The sequence below is a fragment of the Leucoraja erinacea genome, chromosome 10, assembly GCF_028641065.1.
Source record: "Leucoraja erinacea ecotype New England chromosome 10, Leri_hhj_1, whole genome shotgun sequence".
In the NCBI taxonomy this organism is placed as follows: domain Eukaryota; kingdom Metazoa; phylum Chordata; class Chondrichthyes; order Rajiformes; family Rajidae; genus Leucoraja; species Leucoraja erinaceus.
Genome location: NC_073386.1, coordinates 30,247,412 through 30,269,972, shown reverse-complemented (window position 1 = coordinate 30,269,972; position 22,561 = coordinate 30,247,412). Strand labels below are relative to the sequence as shown.

Genomic DNA, 22,561 nt, shown 5'->3' with positions numbered 1-22,561 from the left:
GTAAATGTGACCGCAGCATTGAATCACCTCTTGCACTCATGTCACCCTAGCGGGGCTACATGCCCTTAGGCGGCCTAAGGTGACATTTTCACACTCTTATATCCGTGTGCAGCAGAGGCGACGTGCTTTTGGCGCCAAACGTGAGCTTTGGTGTGCAGACGACATCCTGGAAAAAATGTCCGGTTTCTTCCAGGTAGGCGATATACCCTCCCGGGCAATATACCCTCCACTTCTCTTTTATGAAGGGGATTTAGTTCCCCTTTCTTCCAGGACCGACCGGAGGTTCCGCTGTCACCTCTACGGGCCACCCTCGGTGAACACTCACTCACCTTTGTCTTGGGATTCCTACTCTCCCGCGCAATGTACCCTCACCTTCTCTTTTATGAATGGGGATTTAGTTCCCCTTTCATCGAGGACCGACCGGAGGTTCCGCTGTCACCTCTGCGGGCCGCCCTCGGTGAACGTCCTGTCTCCCTGTCCCTGGGATAGCAGGGGGCCCTCCAACTCCATAGGAATCCGCTCCCCGATGGGCCGCTACGACGACAAGTGGCAGTTCGCCCACAGCCCGAGCTGCGCGACCCCAAGAACAAGAAGTACCTTGCACGCCATCAGCTTCTGCCCCTACGGGGAGCGTGTTCCTCTGGAGTTGGAGCGGGGCTGGGCTGGAGTTGCTGATCTGGGATCTCCGTGGTCGGTGTCCCGATGAGGGGGCGCAGCTCGGGCTGTGGGCGAACTGCCACTTGTCACCGTTGCGGCCCATCGGGGAACGGCTTCTGGTGGTCCTGATGTCTTTCGCTAGTTAGCAGTTTTCCTCTGGAGTTGGAACGGGCTGGGCTGCTGCTGGCTGTGGGTCTCTGGGATCTCCGTGCTTGCAGTGGGCCTGGGGGTCGGTGTCCCGTTGGTCCTGACGTGTCCGGTGACCGGCACTGTATGCTGGCATCGCCGACTTGAAGACAGTGCAAAGCCCCCACGCCGGTGCAATGGGCGGGGAGCTGGAGAGGGGAGGGAAGGGGTCACACACATGGCCGGGAAGCAGAGGGGTGTAGGTGGGGTGAAACTGAAGGGAGCGACAATCTGCTGCTCCCTGCCCGCTGAGTTAAAAAGTTCCCACGCAAGACTGTGTATCGTGAGTCTACCGTGGGAACTTTTTAACTCAGCGGGCAGGCAGCAGCAGATTGTCAATTATTAACCCTCCCGCGCAATATACCCTCACCTTCTCTTTTATGAATGGGGATTTAGTTCCCCTTTCTTCGAGGACCGACCGGAGGTTCCGCTGTCACCTCTGCAGGCCGCCCTCGGTGAACGTTTTCAAGGACCTTTCTTCAAGGACTGAAAAAATGTCCGCTATTCGGAGGTTTTCGTTATTTGGATCTTCGGATAAAAGGTTGTGCACCTGTACTCAAATTTTGGAAAAATGCTCCAATACCACCAATAAAAATGTGGATTTCAAACATGTTCGAAACACTACACTTGGAAGAGATGAGACTCCTCCTAGCAGGCAAAGCAGATCACTTCCAAAAGACGTGGTCTGCATTTATGGAACTATTACAAGCATAAGGTGCAATAATAAGTTAAAACAGAAAGGCTACCAGGATCTGGTAACGGGGGGTATAAAATAAACTTTTAATAAAAACACGGTTGTTATATTCTTTTTTGCGGAGTTTTGTGTTACAATAGAGCGATTGATTTTCCTTTCTTCTTTTTTTTCTTTTCTTTCTAGGGTCTTATTTCTTTTCTTTACTTCCTTCTCTAATTCCTTCCCTAAGGGGTTCTCTTCTCCCAACACTTTCCTGCACTTTCTCGACTTGCTTATTTTCCTTACTTCTTTTATTTCTATCTTTTTTAAAGCTCAAAAAATGAAGTGGTACAACATAATGTAATAAGATATATGCGATGTATTAATGTAATTTACTGTACTGCTAATAAAAATAAAATAAATTTTTTTTTAAAAAAAGCTTATCGTATAATTACTAAACATGAGCTAGTAACCAAATCTACTTTATAGGAAAAGCAACATGATTCCCTGATTATGGAGGTTTGGAGCTGAAACCCTTATGGTGTAACAATTATTGCTATAGGTATGTTAAAACGCATTGCCCATTATTTTCCATAAAAACTGTGCTTGGAATTCATATTGCTTTCTGCCTTGTTGATTTTGAAATGGAAGTCTATTTGGCAATTGATTAAAGTTGCTCACTTTTGCCGACAGGCCATTTCAGCTCCTTCCCAGGTTTCATTTCTCCCAGGATTCAGAAGATAACAGTGTTTCTTGTGAAGGGTCCAGCCTGTAGGACATTCCATTTGTTGATTGTCCTGTAAATGCATAAAATCATAATTGCTCCATAACATGGCATTTGTTCCGAATATGTTATAGTTTGAGGATACAAATGACCAGAAACCTCTCCTGAATTTAGATTTAGACCAAAACTACAAATTTATACGTTAAAAAAATTGTTGCCGCTCAGGTTCGTCGGAACACAGTTCAGGAACAAATAAGCTTTGCCAAGCTTCAAACCTGTCTTCTGTTCTGAGTTGGTGCATTTCAACAAGCGCACAAGAATAAAGTACAGCAATTATTCATAAGGTTCCTCCAAAGCAAAATAAAAATAATAATTGATCAAATCATATCCTGATCACTATCCAGTGGTCCTTATGAGAAACTGTGACTGCTTGGCCATCAGATGTGAATATAATTAGATCCAGTTGTAATGCCCTCTGTGGTTGTGTTGTTTACTAACACTGAATCTCCATGCACATGCAAGAGGAACATCACCATTCAGAGATATAGAGGGCTGATAGCACCATTGCCATTATGTATAGGAAGGAACTGCAGATGCTGGTTTAAAAATGAAGATAGACACAAAATGCTGGAGTAACTCAATGGGACAGGCAGCATCACTGAAGAGAAGGAATGGGTGACTTTTTGGGTTGAGACCCTTCTTCAGACTGATCATTGGCATTCCATTGTTGTTTGAGGCTTGATGAGAAAAGGAGGGCAAATGCTGTAAAATATTTATTCTTGGCAGATTCTATAAAATTAAAAAAAACACAATATCACTGCACCTTTCTTCCTCCATAGCAAAGCCATAACTTTTAACCAACTGACTAATCATTGCTTCTCTCTTACTGTTGTTTGGGATATATATAAATAACCTAGATGTAAATGTAGATGGGTTGGTGAGTAAGTTTGCTGACCACACCAAGAAGTTGCAGACAGTGAGGAATGCTGCCGGACAATTATGGTGGGATATAGATCAGCTGCAGAAATGGGCAGAGAAATGGTGGATGGAATATAACCCAAGTAAATATGAGGTGTTGCACTTTGGGAGGTTCAATGTAAGGAAAGACTATATGGTTAATAGCAAGGCCCTTAACAGCATTAATGTGCAGAGGGATCTTGGAGTCCAGGTTCATAGCTCACTATGAAGGTTGCAGCATAAGTAGATAGGGTGAAAAAGAAAGCCTAAGCAATGAAGACACCTGCTTGCCTTCATTGCTTGCATACAATATAAGAGTCAGGAAGCCATCATACATCTCTCTAGGGCTTTGGTTAGGCTGTATTTGGAGTATTGCGTGCAGTTCTGGTTGTCACATTGCAGGAAAAATGTGGAGGCTTTGGTGTGGGAAGTTAACCGGGTGCTGCTTGGATTAGAAGGTATCAAGGAGAAGGTTTCAGCTGCAAGGAGAGGTTGTGTAATCTTGGATCTAATTTTCTCTGGAGCGTTAGAGGCTGAGGAGAGATCTAATAGAAATATATGTATTTTATAAATAAATAAGGGGGAAAATGGTAACTAGAGAGAGAATGGGACCTCTCAGGAATCAAAGCGGTCACCTCTGTGTGGAGCCAAGGGAGAGGGGAAAGGTCCTCAATGAGTATTTCTCCTCTGTATTTACCGAGGAGAAAGACAGTAGGATGGAGGAACTTGGGGCAGTCAATGGAAGTGTATTGAGAGCAGTCAGTGTTACCGTTGAAGAAGTACTGAAGGTACTGTCGTATATGAAGGTAGAAAAATCTCCAGAGCCTGATCAGATATGTCCGAGGACATTGCAGGAGACTAGAGAGAAAATTGGGGGAGCCCTGGTTGAAATTTACGAGTCATCCTTAAATACAGGAGAGGTGCCGGAAGATTGGAGGGTGGCAAATGTTGTGCCTCTTTTCAAGAAGGGCTGCAGGGAAAATGCTGGGAACTATAATCCGGTGAGCTTAACATCTGTAGTTGGAAAGTTACTAGAGAGTATTCTGAGGGATAGGTTATACGGGCATTTGGATGGGCAAGGACTGATAAGAGATAGTCAGCATGGTTTTGTATGTGGAAGATCGGGTCTCACAAATCTGATTGATATTTTTGAATACGTGATCAAAAAGGTCGATAAGGGCAGAGATGTAGGTGTTGGGTACATGGACTTCATTAAGGCATTCAACAACGTTCTGCATTATAGGCTGCGCTGGAAGGGTAGATTGCATGGGATCCAAGGAGAGATAGCTGAATGGGTAGCGAATTGGCTCCATGGAAGGAAGCAGAGGGTGATGGTGGAAGGTTGCTTCTCAGACTGGAGGACTGTGACTGGAGGTATGCCTCAGAGTTCGGTGCTAGGCTCGTTACTGTTTGTCATCTATATCAATGATTTGGATGAGAACATACAGTGCAAGATGAGCAAGTTTGCTGATGATACAAAAGTGAGTGGTTTTGTAGATAGTGAAGATGGTTGTGAAAGATTGCAGCAGGATCTGGATCGATTGGCCAGGTGGGCAGAGGAATGGGTGATGGAATTTAATACAAATAAGTGTGAGGTGTTGCATTTTGGGATGTCGAACAAGGGCAGGACCTATACAGCAAATGGTAGGCCTCTGGGTAGTGTTGTAGAGCAGAGGGATCTAAGAGTACAGGTGCATAGTTCCTTGAAGATCGAGTCGCAAGTTTTTGTCAAAAAGGCTTTTGGCACTTTGGCCTTCATCAGTCAGAGTATTGAGTATAGAAGTTGGGAGGTCATGTTGTAGATGTATAAAACATCGGTGAAACCGCATTTAGAATATTGTGTTCAGTTATGGGCACCATGTTATAGGAAAGATATTGTCAAGCTTGAAAGGGTTCAGAAAAGATTTATGAGGACTAGAGGGTGCAAGCTATAGGGAGAGGTTCAGTAGGCTGGGTCTCTATTCCATGGAGCTCAGGAGGATGAGAGGTGATCTTATCAAGGTGTACAAAATCATGAGAGGAATAAATCGTGATGATGCACAAAGTCTTTTGCCCAGAGTAGGGAAATCGGGGACCAAGGACACAGGTTCAAGGTTCAAGGAAAAGATTTAATAGGAATCCGAGGGGTAACATTTTCACATAAAGGGTGGTGGGTGTATGGACAAGCTGCCAGAAGAGGTAATTGAGGCTGGGACTATCCCATTGTTTAAGAAGCAGTTAGATAGGTACATGGATAGGACAGGTTTGGAGGGATATGGACCAAGCGCAAGCAAGTGGGACTAGTGTAGCTGGGACATTGTTGGTCAGTGTGAGCAAGTTGGGCCGAAGGGCCTGTTTCCACACTGTATGGACACATGATATAACTCTATGACTATATAAAATTATGAAAGGGTTAGATAGGGTAAACAATCTGAACCTTTTTATCAGAGTGGAAATGTCTAACACTAGAAGGCAAGCTATGAGAGGGGAAAAATTTAATGGAGATGTGAGGGGCAAGTTTATATACACAGAGAGTAGTGGGTGCTGGAATATTTGCTGCATTACAAACATAACCACATTATAAAATGAGTGAATTGCTTGTAAAACATAAGTAAACAATTTTGTTACATGCAAATTTGGAAGCCTGAGTTTCTCAGTCACAGTACAAGGACTTACATGGGAGTGGCCCAGAAGAATCTGTATATCTGGCAAATGCCTTAACACGTCCGCTAACAGAAACAATGATGAAGGATAACTCGAGAGATCCATATGAATCAGTGTATAACCTCATACTCCGCTGTTGTACTGAAGGAAAACATCTACCTGATTAATGTTGCTGAATGAATGTGTATTTTCGGCTACAAACGGGACGTCTTTTTGGAGCAGGTCATGTCTCTGAACGGGAAGCAAAGGCCACTGCCATCCACTGAGTCGTGAGGAGGTAGTAAAATCTTCGTCAATGTTTTTTGGTACCATCCCATGGTACTATAAAATAGCAGAGAACACTGATTATTTTCTTCAGTTTACTCATCTTTTTTTTCTGATCTCAGTACTGATGTGAGTTTTTTGAAATGTTAATTTGTTTTAAGAATGCATTAATTAAAAAGCAATACACTAGCTGGAACTGAAGTAAAAACACAAAATGCCGGGGATTCTCAATGGGCCAGGCAGCATTAGTGTAGGTGAAATGGAGTTAACATTCTGCAAAAATCACCTTTCATCAGAACTTTTAATAGAAGGTCACTCATCTGAGAAGTTAAAAATACAAGAAACCGCAATGCTGGAATTTTGAGTAAAACACAAAGTGCTGATGGAGCTCAGTGGGTCAGGCAGAATCTGTGAAGAGAATGGACAGATGATGTTTTGGCTCTACAGCCTGAAAAGTTAACACTGTTTCTCTCCACTGGTGCTAACTGACCTCCCGAGTATCATTACTATTTTCTGTCATTATTTATTTTTTAAATATTGTAAAAGAACAAATATGTTAAGAAAATATTATTTCGTATCCTCACAGTCTCTTGGTTTTCCTTTTGTAATTGTGAAAAGGAAATCTGTAAAAAGTCTTGTTAATTTAATCAGTTTAAAATCAGAATTACTCAATGATTTAAATAAAAGTTGCTCTTGGATTAAACACAGTTTGAAAGTTTGGTCCTATTTTAAGATAGTTCAGAGATTATCTAATTTTTATTTCAAATCAAAAGAAACAATCAATGGCAACTCTTATGGTTTTAATATGGAATCGTCAATCTGAACATACCATTCTGCTGCCTCCAATAGCCTGAATTTGTGTCCGAGGAACCGCTGGATAAATATCATCTGGGATCGTTTCACGATGGTCCAAGAAATGGTTGGTCTGAGGGACATCACCTCTAGGAGGGGAATTATTGTGCTCCAAGTGTGGTTCAAGCTGGGTAAATGACCTTTCTTCCAGATTGAATATGATTTTTTCATTGGTATGTGGCTCGGGAGATGCCTTTGGCACTTTGCCAACAATACCATCCACTTCACTGTCAAAAGTATTTTTGCCACCTCTGAAATCATTTGCATTACAGTTTCCTGCAGAAAGACAACTGAAAAATGTGATCATCAAATCTATAAAGCCATGCCATTCCATTCACAACTGCTCAACAAATGAAGCAAGTGGCAGGTAATATTTTGCCAGAAAACCTCAGACATCATTATCTCCATCAAGAATGATGTTCGAGCCACCTTCTATGGATTATTAGTGGTATTTCCATCTCCGAATTCTCCCACCATCAACATTTCAGGGAAGGGAAAGGGGGCTCACATTGAGCTTGACTGAACCAGCCAAATAAATACTGTGGCTGCAAGATATAGTGAGTGCCTGGGTATCCTGCACTGATTGACTCACCTCCATAATCTCCATGGCATTTTGTTTATCCACAAGATGTAAGGCAGGAGTGTGATGGAATACTCCCTATTTGTACAAATTAGTGCAGCTCCACCAGAATTCTACAACAAAGCAACCTACACGATGATACCCCATCCAGCTCTTTAACATTGGTTCCCTTCATCACTAGCATACTGAAATTGTGATGCTTGCCATCCACAAATGTACCACTATTACTTGCCCAGACTATAGGAACAGCACTCCCAAACGACCAACATCTAAAACCAATGACAAATGAGGAGCGCTATGGGATCAGGACCAGCTACAATTTACCTTCCAGGCCACCCATCATCCTGATATGGAAATAAACATTTTTTCATTGTTTCTGGGTCTAAATCCTGGAACTTTGCTCACAGTACTGTATCTTCACTGGATGAATTACAGTGGTTTAAGATGGAGCTCACCAGCACTTTGATTTGGGCAATTAGGAAAATGCAATTTTCATCGCACCGTGCAAAATGAAAAAGGTCCTCAACAAATCCAACGAGGAAAAGGAATCGTTTAAGAAAGAACTGCAAATGCTGGAAAAATCGAAGGTGGACAAAAATGCTGGAGAAATTCAGCGGGTGAGGCACATCTATGGAGCGAAGGAATCTCTTGCATAGATTCTGCCCCAACCGTCCTGAGTTTCTCACTGAACATTTTTGTCTTTCATTAGAAGTTCTTTTAATAACCATTTTGAGCAAAATACTGGACAGAGTACACATGAGGGTCAGGACCTTTTCATGTTTGTCAATTCCCTGGAACAGAGCATGGGAAGAGACTAAAAAGTTCCTCCAGCACGTTTTTTTGTGCTCAAAAATCTGATGAGTGATTCTTTGAGTATATAAATTCATGTGAGGTCTTTAATTTGTAAATATCAAAAGCCTTCCCATAGTAAAGTTATCAAAAACTGTATAGGGCATAGGTTGTAAGCCCTATAAGGTAAACCCTTTTTGTGGGGATTTTGCTATTTTTTTGTACATATAGTGCCTCTATATTCAGTTGGCACATTAGCATCAGTCTGGATGAACTAAATGATCAGAACTATACTATGTTTAAGATTTAGAACTGCAGATACTGGCAAAATTGAAGGATACAAAAAAGCTGGGGAAACTGGTGCGAGTGAGGCAACAGGTCTAGCATGAGTACGAGGGGAATAGGCGACTTTTGTGGTCGATGATCTATGGCTCTATTTATACTATATACCTGAACAAATGCAATAATTTCATTAGAAGGTATTTTGAATAACCATTCGAGGTGCATGCACTGGGACAGAGTAGCACACTTGAGATTCACCAGGATTGTCCTGTCTCATTTTGTAAAAATATTTAGCATGGGAACAGCATTAAAGAAAGATTTAATCATTTTGAATTTGGAGCAAACTAAGGCTGATGAGTGATCTGAAAAGAAATGTAAATTTGATTGGCATAGATCGAGCAGCATAGTTAAAATCTTCTTGCCTCTTCAGTAGAGAGTTATCAATCTGTAATCTTTGGCATAGGTTTAAGTGGTGAGCCGAAGAGATTTTGTGAAGGATCCGAGGAGATATTTTTTTTTTTTAGTACACACATAGTGGAGGATATTTGGGGAACCAGATGAGCAGTGGGGTTGAGGTGGTGGTAATCAGAAGCCACTACTCAATGGTGGAGTAGATTAGTGGAAAATAAGTTTGAAAAAAAGGCATGGAAGGATACATAGGATCTAAAGGGTTGCCAATGAAATTGGTGCATAGAGTAAGCAACAGGTCACCCGGTGCGTAGTTTCTTCCGAAGGAATCAATATATGTGCTGTTTGATCTATGGCTCTATTTTTACTCAAAACCTTCACGCAAAACTGTCACAAATTTCCGAGATGAAGTTTGTCAGGGTATCTTTCTGTCCAATGATGGCCAGCTTGTTGGGTCTAATTAGCGTCACAAAAAGGTTGGGTCCTGATTCTCCTCAAGTCCATCATCCTGAGTTAAAAAATAATGCATGCCTTCATGGCAGAACATGTTGCAGCTCTTTATGGAATAAAATTTATTCAGAGCACTGGTAAAAATTTACAAACTAATGGGAAATCCATTGGAATTATCAGAAACGAATTTAAATATGATTAACTTAATTTGTTTATTCTTCATTTCAGATGTATTTTCAAACTCTTTCAATCAGAGAGTGGCACAGAATCTGTGGACATTTTGACTTGCCACCGAAATACGTGGAGTGAGCGGATATTTTTGAAGGCAGAGATAGATAGATTCTTGATTAGTACAGGTGTCGGAGGTTATGGGGAGAAGGCAGGAGAATGGGGTTAGGAGGGAGAGGTACTGTAGATCAGCCATGACTCAATGGTGGAGTAGATTGGTGGAAAATAAGTTTTGAAAAATGAATCCGCTTGGAGATAGGATCTGAAGGGTTGCTGGAATAATATAGAGTAAGCAATCCTTTACCCGGTGGATAGTTTCTTCATGAAATAATATGTCAGGTTTCATCTCCATATAAATGTTTAGTGAAAAGGCTTCACCAAAACTGTCACAAAAAGCCGAGATAAAGTTTATCAGGGTATCAGCTCAGATTGGCCAGCTTGTTAGTCTAATTAACACTCCCAAAAAGGTTGGGTTTTGCTTCTCTGTTAAAGATCCTGAGTGAGTGAGTGAATGCAAGCAGCCTACAGCAGAAACCAAATAACGCAATCTTTAAAAGCACGGCTGAACTCTGCTGCATAAATATTTAGTAGACCATTAGTAGACCATTCATATTGCCTACTAATATTTTGTTTCTGATATCCTTGGTATGTAATGGATAAATTATATTTCATCAATGTTTAGTCAGCAGAAACTTACCAGGATCAAACTGAATTAAGCTGGCTGAGCTATGAGTGAAGTCTCTGCCCATTGTTGCTGTTAACTCCTGAACCTGCAGTGGGTAAATATTGAATTAATCTTCAAGGCAGAGAGTGATCACATAATATCATGGCAGAAAATAATGCTGGAGAAACTCAGTGGGTGAGGCAGCATTTATGGAGTGAAGGAAATAGGCGAGGTTTCAGGTCGAGACCCTTCTTCAGACTGATGTGGGAGTGGGGTGGGAAGAAGAGAGGAAGAGGGCTGTGGGAGAGCTGGGAGGGGGAGGGGAAAGAAGGAGAAAGCAGGGACTACCTAAAATTGGGGAAGTCAATGTTCATACCACTGGGGTGTAAACTACCCAAGCGAAATATGAGGTGCTGCTCCTCCAATTTACAGTGGGCCTCACTCTGGCCATGGAGGAGGCCCAGGACAGAAAGGTCGGACTCGGAATGGGTTCTAAAAACGGGATTCCACCACTGGCCACATCTTCCCATCTCCTCCCCTTTCGGCTTTCCGCAGAGACCGCTCCCTCCGTAACTCCCTGGTCAATTCGTCCCTTCCCACCCAAACCACCCCGTCTCCTGGCACTTTCCCTTGCAACCACAGGAAATGCTACACTTGTCGCTTTATCTCCACCCTTGACTCCATCCAAGGACCCAAGCAGTCTTTCCAGGTATGGCAGAGGTTCACCTGCACCTCCTCCAACCTCATCCATTGCATCTGCTGCTCTAGGTGTCAGCTGCTCTACAACGGTGAAACCAAGCGCAGGCTTGGCGATCACTTCGCCCAACACCTCCACTCGGTTCGCAATAAACAACCTGATCTCCAGGTGGCTCAGCACTTCAACTCCCCCTCCCAAAATTACAAACTTGCTAGCTGTATCAGTGCATGTTAATATAAACCATTAGAGGGGCCCTAGAATGATTATATTAGAAATCTCAATAATCGCAGTATCACTTAATCATCTTCCATCTATACATTGAGGGATGGAAGTAATTTTGGGGGCAAATTACGTTATTTGGAAAGTCTGATGAAAGTCCTATGACTGAGGACACATGCAAATGAAAGGCAACCCTGTTGGGTCTTGTTCATAATATCTCAGAGCAGAACTAGGCCATTTGGCCCATCTAGTCTACTCCACCATTCAATCATAGCTGATCTATCCTTCTCTCTCAACCCCATCCTCATGCCTCCTCTCATAATGTCTGACATCCCTACTAATCAATAATCTGTCGACCTCTGCCTAAATAGCCATCTGTGGCAATTAATTGCACGGATTCAACAGCCTCTGACGAAATAAATTCCTCTTGATCTCCTTTCTAAAGGTACATCCTTTTATTCTGAGGCTATGGCCTCTGGGCCTTGACCCCCCCCCCCCACTAGTGAAAACATCCTCTCCACGTTCACTCTATCCAGCCCTATCACTGTTCGATAGGTTTCAGTGAGGTTCCTCCCTCATCCTTTTAAACTCCAGCGAGTATAGGCCCAGTGCCTTCAAACGCTCATCATATGTTAACCCAATCATTCCTAGGATAATTGTCATAAACCTCCTCTGGACCCTCTCCAATGCCAGCATATCTTTCCTCAGATATGGGGCCCAAAACTGCTCACAATACTCCAAATGCGGCCTTATAAACCTCAGCATTACATCCCTGTTTTTGTATTCCAGCCCTCTTGAAAAAAAATGCCAGCATTGCAATAGCCCTCCGTACTACCGATGTGACTTGAAAATTAATTTTCGGAAATCCTGCACCAGCATTCCCAAATCAGATTTCTAAATTCTCGCTCCAATCCTGTTGGTTGAAATAAGACCAGTTATTTACATGACGGCAAATTTACTTGCATGGTTATGAATATCCCATTTAATACATTTATAAACTAAACCATTTCAACACAGCTTGGAACATCTAATCAGAGGATACAGATGATTAGCAAATACATAGTTCTTCTAATAAATTAGCTGTGGCAATGCAATATGGAGGGTTCTTCAAAGAACCACTCAGAGGTGGACGGACTGGTGGGTTTATCTAGTCCAAGTCATTTAGGACGCTAGATCTGATGTTTCAATAGGCATGCAGGATGGTACACCTAAGGAAGTGCCCTCTAAGAATACAAAGGATTTTTTCTCCATTCGGTATGATAATGTGAAAGTAATTTATTGATTAATGGCAGGAAACAGGGCTGGAGCTCTGGCCACATGTCCAAGTCAGAGCATAAGTGATATTGAAGGCAGTGTCTGGCAAATACATTTTTACACAGTAATGGAAATCATTCAGCAAAACCTGTCTGTTCAGATTAGCAATATGTTTTAATTGTTGAATGTAGATTGAATGGCGTAGTAGACTTGATCGGCCGAATGACCTAAGTCTACTCCTATCCCTTATGACCTTATGACAATTGGACTTACAGTACCTTTATACTGACATAAGAGGGATCAGCACTGTATCCTTTCCTGGTCACCTTAATGGAGAGAGTTCCTATGTCTTCACAAACTCTATAGCAGCAAGAGGCCATCGTAATCTGAGACCATTGCAGCTCCAATCTGAAGGAAAAAAAATGTTTTTGAAGAAAGATATGATTAAATTACTAGAAATTAATTGTTTTCCCAAGGGGATTAGAGCAAACATGTATATCTTGAAGAATTCTCAAGTTAAGCTAGTGACTGCATTAATACTCCAGGACATTTGTCGAGGTCCTATCACCTTAAGCTGCTTGATCAATGACCTTCATTCAATCAAGTCAGAAATTGACATTTTTGATAATTTTTGCACCATGTTCCAGCTCATTGTAATTACTCAGCAAATGTTGGCATGCAGCAAAATTAGAAATCCTTCAGTCATGGACAACCTTTTTTATACCTATTCCATAATAACACTTAGATTATGAGCCCACGTGAGAATAACAATCTACTGTAATATTGAATGGCATTAATGGCCAAGAACCCCAACATCAACATCCTTGGGATTACTAATGACTAGAAACTCAACTAGACTGGCCTCTTGAATACCGTGGCTACAAGTGCATGTCGAGAAGCTTAGTTTCCCACTGTAGGTACATCATACTTGTAGTGTGGCCATCTACAAAAATTACTTTAGTTACAGTATTTCCTTATGCTACCCTCACAGCACCTCCAAATGTGCAACCTCTCACAACCACTACTTTCAGGTAGCTCCCCAAGGCACACGTCATTGTGGCTATGAAATATATTACCATCCCTTATTTGCCACTGGGACAAAAACCTGAATCTCTTCCACCAACATGAAACACACATCACCACAAGGGAGCACTCATCACCACAAGGGCTGCCGCAGTTCAGGAAGCTGGCTCACTATCACCTTCTCAAGGGCAATAAATACTGGCCGTGCCGACACCATCCCGATGCCATAAGTGAAAATTAGTAAAAGCATTTTGTTCTTATACGTAACATCTGATTGACAATTTCTCAGCTTTAAACAATCACTTTGTCCATTTTCTGTGCATAATCTTTCCGTGAATGTGGCCTGTCAAATGCTGTGAATGAAGATAGACATAAAATACTGGAGTAACTCAGTGGGACAGGCAGCACCTCTGGAGAGAAGGAATGGGCGATGTTATGGATTGAGACCCTTCTTCTGACCGTGAATGTCTACCCAACAGAGATATGGTTTTGTACAATTAATGTACACCTTTGATAATGGCCATGAAGGCCACTGTAGCCCATCCATTAAATGGATCATGCTCATTCCAGACTTGCAGCTCACTCTAATGTGGAGGATCCCATTGAATGCCAGGTGGCGTAACCCTATTTGTAGCCTTCCCATGAATCGTAGCATACACTTTAAAGGGCTCAGCTGCAGCAGAAATGGATCCAGCATTTGCCACATCAAATAGACAACTTCATTTGTAATACTTGACAATGATTATGGCATCTGCATATACATAATTAGCTGCACTGAAATAAGATCCAGCACACCAGAAGGTGCTTATATTGGAGAAATGGAAAGTGTGCACATGTAAGGTGATTTGGACAGGTTTGCTTTGCTGATGTGAATCAGAGACTTTGAAAGAGTAAAACCTCCAATACCACTGGAGACATGTCTTGACAGCACATAGTCTGGCAATACCCTTTCATGTTGCTTTTTTCAGCCAACTACTCATTGTCAAACACTGCTCTTTCACTGCCTCTCATTCTCGTTCCATACCACAGTGCTGCCTTATTAACTGCCATAAATTGGTAAATTTTACTTCGGAGTCACGTGAGTGACTATGTGAAGAACCCGTCCAGCACGCATGCGCGACATGACATGAGCGTTCACGCAGTGCAACAGCGACGAACAGTAGTACAGGGAGCTCCCGCTACAGCTTAAAAAAGACGGATAGTCAGGTAAGTATACTCTGAGGTCATATTAGAAAACTTTCGCTTTGCTTTGTTCACGCCAGGTTGAGACAACTGGAGAAAAAATGAACAAAGCGAGACAAGCAAAAAAGACCGCCCCCTGTTCGACTCCAACAGAGGAGCGTTCCATCAGTGGGGGGCCAGAGGCGGCAGGACCGCGCACGCTGCGGTCCAGTCTCTGATGTGCCGGGCCGAGCCCAGTACCGCTAGCGCAGCCTGAGCAGCGGACTGGAGGAAAATCCAAACAGAAGACTGACCAGCCGGTAATATCAGATGACTCCGACGAGGAAGACTCGCCGCCCGAGAGCGGCAGAAGCAGCCGCCTGAGCCGTATGGAAAGGCTCATGGAGCAAATGCTCCAGCGTGACTTGCTTCGGGAGCTGGAGCAGTCTCGCCAAGGGGGCTCAGGCACCCCCACTACCGTGCCTTATAATGCACTGGCCATCACATCTCCCTCAGCCGAGGGCAGCGTTGGTGACCAGGGCTGGGCTGGTCAAGAAGAGTAGTCACTGGCTGAAGATGTCAGGAGTATGCATGGGGTACAGGACCAGGAAGAGCTGCTGGGTGTGGTGAACCGCTACTTGGCTGCACCACGAGCAGGATGGCCATTAGAGCCAAAACTGGCGGCCACCATAGACTACCTGTCCTTCAAACCTCTACAAGAGCAGGTAGTTAATGAGGCACTAGAGCTATATTTGGCCCCAGAAAACTGCATTTCACTCAACGTGCCGGCCATTAACAACCAAATCTGGGGGCATGTTGGGCAGAACATCCGGAATCAAGAGCTAAAATTACAGCGGATTCTCAGGCTCCTGACGTCAGCCATTACATCTTATGCTCGTTCCGTGGATGGGGTGGACATGACCCTAAACCAGCAAGACACATTAGCTCTGCTGTGCAACACCCAATACGAGATAAACAACCTCCGTAAGGAGATAATAAGACCTGCCCTCAACCCCAAATTTGCAGGATTGTGCAAAACACCGGCCTCAGAGTCGCAAATCCTGCTTTTTGGTAAGGACCTCTCCAAAAAAGTAAAAGACCTGGAAGAAGAGTCCAAACCATTTGGCTTCATGAGGGCAGGCCCCGGAACAAGCAGGTCCACAAAACCCAGACGGCAGTACCCCACCGCGTCCACCAGTCGACGTCAACCCCATGGGACTGGTGAAAGCTCGGGGTCCGCATACCATCTCCAAAAGCCTTTTTTAGGCCAGGGCCCAGAGCGGACCCCATGGAAAATGGGCCACCCCCAACCAGCACCACATCCGACAACTCAACGTCCAATGAAGAAACAGAAGAAGGGATCACACACATAACCATGGAGGTAGGTGGGTCTGGTTCCTACCAGCATATAAAAAGTGAGGGATCTATACTAACAGGGGGGGAGATTACACCTGTTTGTGGAAGCATGGAGGTCTATCACAAATGATAAATATATACTCAACAGTATTAGTGGTTACAAAATAGAATTGTTCAAGAAAACATGCCACCAGTTCAGCATGCACCCCAAAGGGTCTTTTCCCTCTCAGTTAAAGAAAAACTAGAGGGTCAAGCAGAACTGGTGCGGTTACTTACAAAGGGTATCATTGAAAAAAACAGACATGAACCTTTGGAATTTGTCTCAAATATATTTACTAAAACAAAAAAAAGATGGATGTTGCATCATCATTGACTTGACCTCACTAAATACATTTGTTAAGTATATACACTTCAAAATGGAAACATTTGTAACTGCCAAACAACTGATTTCCAAAGGATACTTTATGGCAAGCATCGACTTAAAAGATGCCTACTATTCAGTACCCATTCAAAAGGATCATCGCAGATACCTGAAATTTACCTGGATGGGGCAACCATGGCAGTTTAAAGTGTTGCCTAATGATCTAACATCAGCCCCAAGATTATTTACCAAGAAACTAAAACCAGCCTTGGCACTATTAAGAAAACAGAAACATATTGTTATGGCATATATTGATGATATCTTAATAGTAGGCAAAACCATGGAATTGGTTGTATCAGCTGTATCAGCTACCAAACAATTGTTTGAAACCTTGGGATTTGTCTTACATCCAGATACATCTAAGTTGACGCCATCCACAACAATGGACTATCTGGGATTCACAATTAACTCAGTCCACATGTCTGTAACATTGCCAAAAGAGAAAGCAACAGAATTGGCACAATCATGTAACAAATCAATGGTCAACGACCAACCAACCATTCAACAAGTGGCAAGAGTAATTGGCAAGATAGTAGCAGCATTTCCAGCTACACAATTTGGACCTCTGCACTATCAAAACCTACAAATATTAAGTGCAGGCATTAAAACGACATGCAGGTCACATTGACCGAATCATGAAATTGCCCATTGAAGCAATATCAGAGTTACAATGGTGGGTAGGGAATGTTTGGCATAGTTCCAGCCCTATCATCATCAATAACCCAACGTTATATATACAAACAGATGCCAGTGCTCAAGGCTGGGGAGCAACTAATACCATATCCAGCACAGGTGGTAGATGGACTAATCTAGAGTCATCTTTACTACAGACACTGGGCATACATTTTCTGGAAATATTAGGTGCTTTTCATGGTTTAAAAGCATATTCTATGAATATGCACCACTTGCATGTTCGTTTACAAATAGACCATACAACGGTGGTGGCCTATATTAACCATATGGGCGGAATAAAATCGATATCATGTGACAATTTGGTCAACACAATCTGGCAATGGCGTGTCGATAGACATATTTGGCTATCAGCAACTTACCTACCAGTTAAGCTAAATACAATGGCAGACACCAGGTCACGCAAATTCAATGATAACATCGAATGGATGTTAAATCCCAAAGCATTTGCTAAAATAACAAAGCAATATGGCACACCAGATATCGATCTGTTTGCATCCAGACTAAATCACCAGGTACCAATGTATGTCGCTTGGGAACCAGACCCTGAGGCAGCAGCGATAGATGCGTTCGCGCTGGACTGGGGAAAATTCTTCTTTTATGCTTTTCCTCCCTTCTGCCTCATCAGTCGGGTATTATGCAAAATACAAATGGACTATGCTTCAGGTATTTTGATAGTACCCGACTGGCCTACACAGCCATGGTTCCCAGTGGTCATCGACATGGCCATCGAAACCCCAATAACTTTTCCCAGTAGCCCAGACTTGTTAACTCATCCGGTATCAGGCATTAGCCACCCATGCCACGATAAAATTCAACTACTGGCTTGCAGATTATGAAAAGACCACTACTGGGCCTGGGATTGTCAGACAGCACTAGCAACACGTTGACAGCATCCCACCGCATGTCCACAAGAAAACAATACTTGTCAAACATCAAGAAGTGGGAAATATACTGTTCAAATACAGGAACTACATATTAAACTACTACAATAACCAATGTACTGGAGTTCCTGGCAGGCCTTCACCACAATGAAGGATTCAGCTACAGTGCCATTAATACAGCTAGAAGTGCTCTGTCAGCCTACTTAATTCAGCCACCAGGACAACAGGCCATAGGGTCCCACCCGCTGGTGATTAAACTCATGAGAGGCATATTCAACTCTAATCCCCTGAGACCCAGGTACACCCAAATCTGGGATGTCAGTGTGGTCCTGACGAACCTTAGGGGATGGTCACCAGCCTGGTCCCTCTCCCTGGAACAGCTAACCCTGAAGACGGTAATGCTGATGGCACTCGTCTCAGCACAAAGAGTCCAGTCCCTCCATCTACTACGATTGGACAATATGGTTACAACATCAGACCGTGTCTCATTTACCATTCAGGAGCTGGTGAAACAGAGCAGACCAGGAACATCAGGTCCAGTTATGGAATTCCGGGCATATCCACCTGAACCACGATTATGTGTCATGACCCACTTATTAAAATATATCGACAAAACAAGAAATCCCCGAGGGAGAGAAAAAGCCTTATGGGTCAGCCACAAAAAGCCTCATGGTCGGGTGACGAGCCAAACTATTTCAAGGTGGCTCAAGCAGGTGCTGGGAGCTGCGGGAGTAAATAATAACATGTACACATCTCACTCCACATGGGCAGCATCCACATCGGCGGCTAAGAGGATGGAAGTGCCTATGGACCACATCCTGGCTACAGCGGGTGGTCTAGGGAGAAAACATTCCAAACTTTGTATAATAAGCCGCTGGCAGAACCTGTATCGTTTGCAGAGAAAGTATTCGAATCTGCAAATATATAATTTAAGCCCGGGGGAGCATTTTGTTTTTTGTTATTGTTTAATAAACACCATTATTGTTTTACAAACAGATTCATGGTTGATTACGATAACATACTTCCTTCCTCGAATGACTTCGGCAGCGAGTGAGGTATGAACTGTTACACGGTTTGAAATCACAGAGCTTTAAAATCTTCACGTAGTCACTCACGTGACTCCGAAGTAAAATAGTAAGATTAAACGAGAACTTAGTTCGAAGTTTGATCTGTATTTTATGAGCAGTTACGATGAGGGATTACGTGCCCTCCGCTCCCACCCTCAATTATAGAGATCAACTGGTATTTAAGTTCTCCTTTTCTTTACTATGTTTATTTCAATTATTGTGTCTTTCTGTGATTCCACACCGCTGCTTTGAAATATGTCGCGCATGCGTGCTGGATGGCTTCTTCACGTAATCCCTCATCGTAACTTCTCATAAAATACAGATCAAACTTCCAACTGGTAAGCTCTCGTTTAATCTTACTATTCTCCTTGTATCCTTCATCATGTTTTATTAATCAAGTCAAATGTAACTTCACCTGTTTGTAAGAGCTTTTTTGTGTTTGAATTTCAGGTTATCTCTTAGATTTTCTTTGCTTGGGACCCCTTCCTTGTTCCTGGCTGTCAATGAGGCTCTCTACCTTTTATAGTTTTGGAGTTGTTGCCACATCTCATAAATGTTCACTTGTACTACAATTTTCTGTCCTCTACCCTCCACAAATTAGGCAATCTTCGTGTACTAAATCAAAGCTGTGAATAATATTGTAAATACAATGCATTAACTTAGGAAAACGTGCACTCACTTGCTAATGATATTTCCTGACAACAATATCAAGCGTAATCAGTGTGACACACATCTGGAGCACCATAGAAGTCGGGCATTGATTCTCACTATGCAGTCATTTTGAAGGGTTCACAGCACATAACGACTAATGAAGACTCGCTAAATTGTTGTTTCATGATACTCTAATGCTGCTGGTGTTGGGTTAAGCACTACCAGCAACTTCAAGGCTGCAGTTCCTTCTTTAATAAAGAAGGCAAGGAAAGAACCAACTTTTGGAGTAAAAGTCTTGTCTGGTATAGAACAGTGACATTAAAACCTAGAATGCTTAACTTGGATCTGGATCATACCAAGAGGTTATGGCTGAAGATCTCAGGAATGTGTGAGGCTACCCTCTTCTAATCTTTAAACATTCAGCCTGCTCTGGATAGGTGACATGAAAGTAAGATTTCACTACGTGGTGTTTTACATGAGCCATATGTTGGAAGGTTCTTTGAAGCCAGGTGTTGTGTCATGCATGAATAATAATCATGCTTCTCTTTTGTGAGAAAGGCTAAAGGATTCTCAAATGAGCAACATGATTCCAAAGGCAGTTGCCATTAGTTGTTGTGAAAGTTACTGTTGTCGCCATTCCATTAATGACACATGAAGCGTTTAGTTTGCAATAATGCGCAGGATAAACTGCCAAAACCTGTCCTATGGGCACAGTGGCACAGCGGTAGAGTTGTAGCCTTACAGTGCCAGAGATCTGGGTTTGATCCTGACCAGGGTGCTATCTGTATGGAATTTGTACACTCTCCCTACTTTGCTTCTGTCTTCACTAAGGAAGACATAAATAATCTGCCGGAAATAACACGGTACCGGGGGTCAAATGAGATGGAGGAACTGAGTGAAATCAAGGTTAGCCGTGAAGTGGTGTTAGGTAAATTGAATGGATTAAAGGCCAATAAATCCCCAGGGACAGAAAGGCTGCATCCCAGAGTGTTTAAGGAAGTAGCCCCAGAAATAGTGGATGCATTAGTGATAATTTTTCAAAACTCTTTAGATTCTGGAGTAGTTCCTGAGGATTGGAGGGTAGCTAATGTAACCCCACTTTTTAAAAATGGAGGGAGAGAGAAAACGAGGAATTACAGATCCAGTTAGTCTAACATCGGTAGTGGGGGAAATGCTAGAGTCAGTTATTAAAGATGGGATAGCAGCACATTTGGAAAGTGGTGAAATCATTGGACAAAGTCAGCATGGATTTATGAAAGGTAAATCATGTCTGACGAATCATATAGAATTTTTCGAGGATGTAACTAATAGAGTGGATAAGGGAGAACCAGTGGATGTGTTATATCTGGACTTTCAGAAGGCTTTCGACAAGTCCCACATAAGAGATTAGTATGCAAACTTAAAGCACACGGTATTGGGGTTTCACTATTGATGTGGATAGAGAACTGGCTGGCAAACAGGAAGCAAAGACTAGGAGGAAACGGGTCCTTTTCACAATGGCAGGCAGTGACTAGTGGGGTACCGCAAGGCTCAGTGCTGGGACCCCAGCTATTTACAATATATATTAATGATTTGGACAAGGGAATTGAATGCTACATCTCCAGGTTTGCGGATGACACGAAGCTGGGGGGCAGTTTTGGTTGTGAGGAGAATGCTAGGAGACTGCAAGGTGACTTGGATAGGTTGGGTGAGTGGGAAAATGCATGGCAGATGCAGTATAATGTGGATAAATGTGAGGTTATCCACTTTGGTGGCAAGAACAGGAAAGTAGACTATTATCTGAATGGTGGCCGATTAGGAAAAGGGGAGAAGCAACGAGACCTGGGTGTCATGGTACACCAGTCATTGAAAGTAGGCATGCAGGTGCAGCAGGCAGTGAAGAAAGCGAATGGCATGTTAGCATTCATAGCAAATGGGACGGAGGTGGAACGTGTTTCTTGCTTCAGGTTCCTGGGAGTCAACATCTCCGATGACCTCTCTTGGACCCACAATACCTCTACTCTGATCAAGAAGGCTCATCAGCGTCTCTTCTTCCTGAGGAGACTGAAGTAGGTCCATCTGTCTCCTCAGATCCTGGTGAACTTCTACGGCTGCACCATCGAGAGCATCCTTACCAACTGCATCACAGTATGGCATGGCAACTGTTTTGTCTCCGACCGGAAGGCATTGCAGAGGGTGGTGAAAATTGCCCAACGCATCACCGGTTCCTCGCTCCCCTCCATTGAGTCTGTCCAAAGCAAGCGCTGTCTGCGGAGGGCGCTCAGCATCGCCAAGGACTGCTCTCACCCCAACCATGGACTGTTTACCCTCCTACCATCCGGGAGGCGCTACAGGTCTCTCCGTTGCCGAACCAGCAGGTCGAGGAACAGCTTCTTTCCGGCGGCTGTCACTCTACTCAACAACGTACCTCGGTGACTGCCAATCACCACCCCTCCCCCCCCCGGACACTTATTATTATTTATTCAAATCGTTTGCTATGTCGCTCTTCCAGGGAGATGCTAAATGCATTTCGTTGTCTCTGTACTGTACACTGACAATGACAATTAAAATTGAATCTGAATCTGAATCTGAATCTGAAAAGGATTTGAGTATTGGAGCAGGGAGGTTCTATTGCAGTTGTACAAGGTCTTAGTGAGACCACACCTGGAGTATTGCATGAGTTGCTGCCTCATAAAGATGGCACCATCATCTGGGCACCACACCTGGAGTATTGTGTACAGTTTTGGTCTCCAAGTCTGAGGAAATACATTCTTGCCATAGGGAGTGCAGGAAGGTTCACCA

The 22,561-nt window shown here is 43.2% G+C and overlaps 1 protein-coding gene across 1 annotated transcript in view; it reads right to left on the bottom strand.

Moving 5' to 3' along the window:
* The window catches only part of frem1b (Fras1 related extracellular matrix 1b), a 147,191-nt gene that overhangs the window by 6,142 nt on the left and 118,488 nt on the right, over positions 1–22,561 (bottom strand). The window contains 7 exon segments of the mRNA XM_055641852.1: positions 2,198–2,313; positions 6,000–6,161; positions 6,934–7,232; positions 9,404–9,494; positions 9,497–9,599; positions 10,387–10,463; positions 12,806–12,935. Of these exon segments, the coding sequence (XP_055497827.1) occupies positions 2,198–2,313; positions 6,000–6,161; positions 6,934–7,232; positions 9,404–9,494; positions 9,497–9,599; positions 10,387–10,463; positions 12,806–12,935 (978 nt within the window).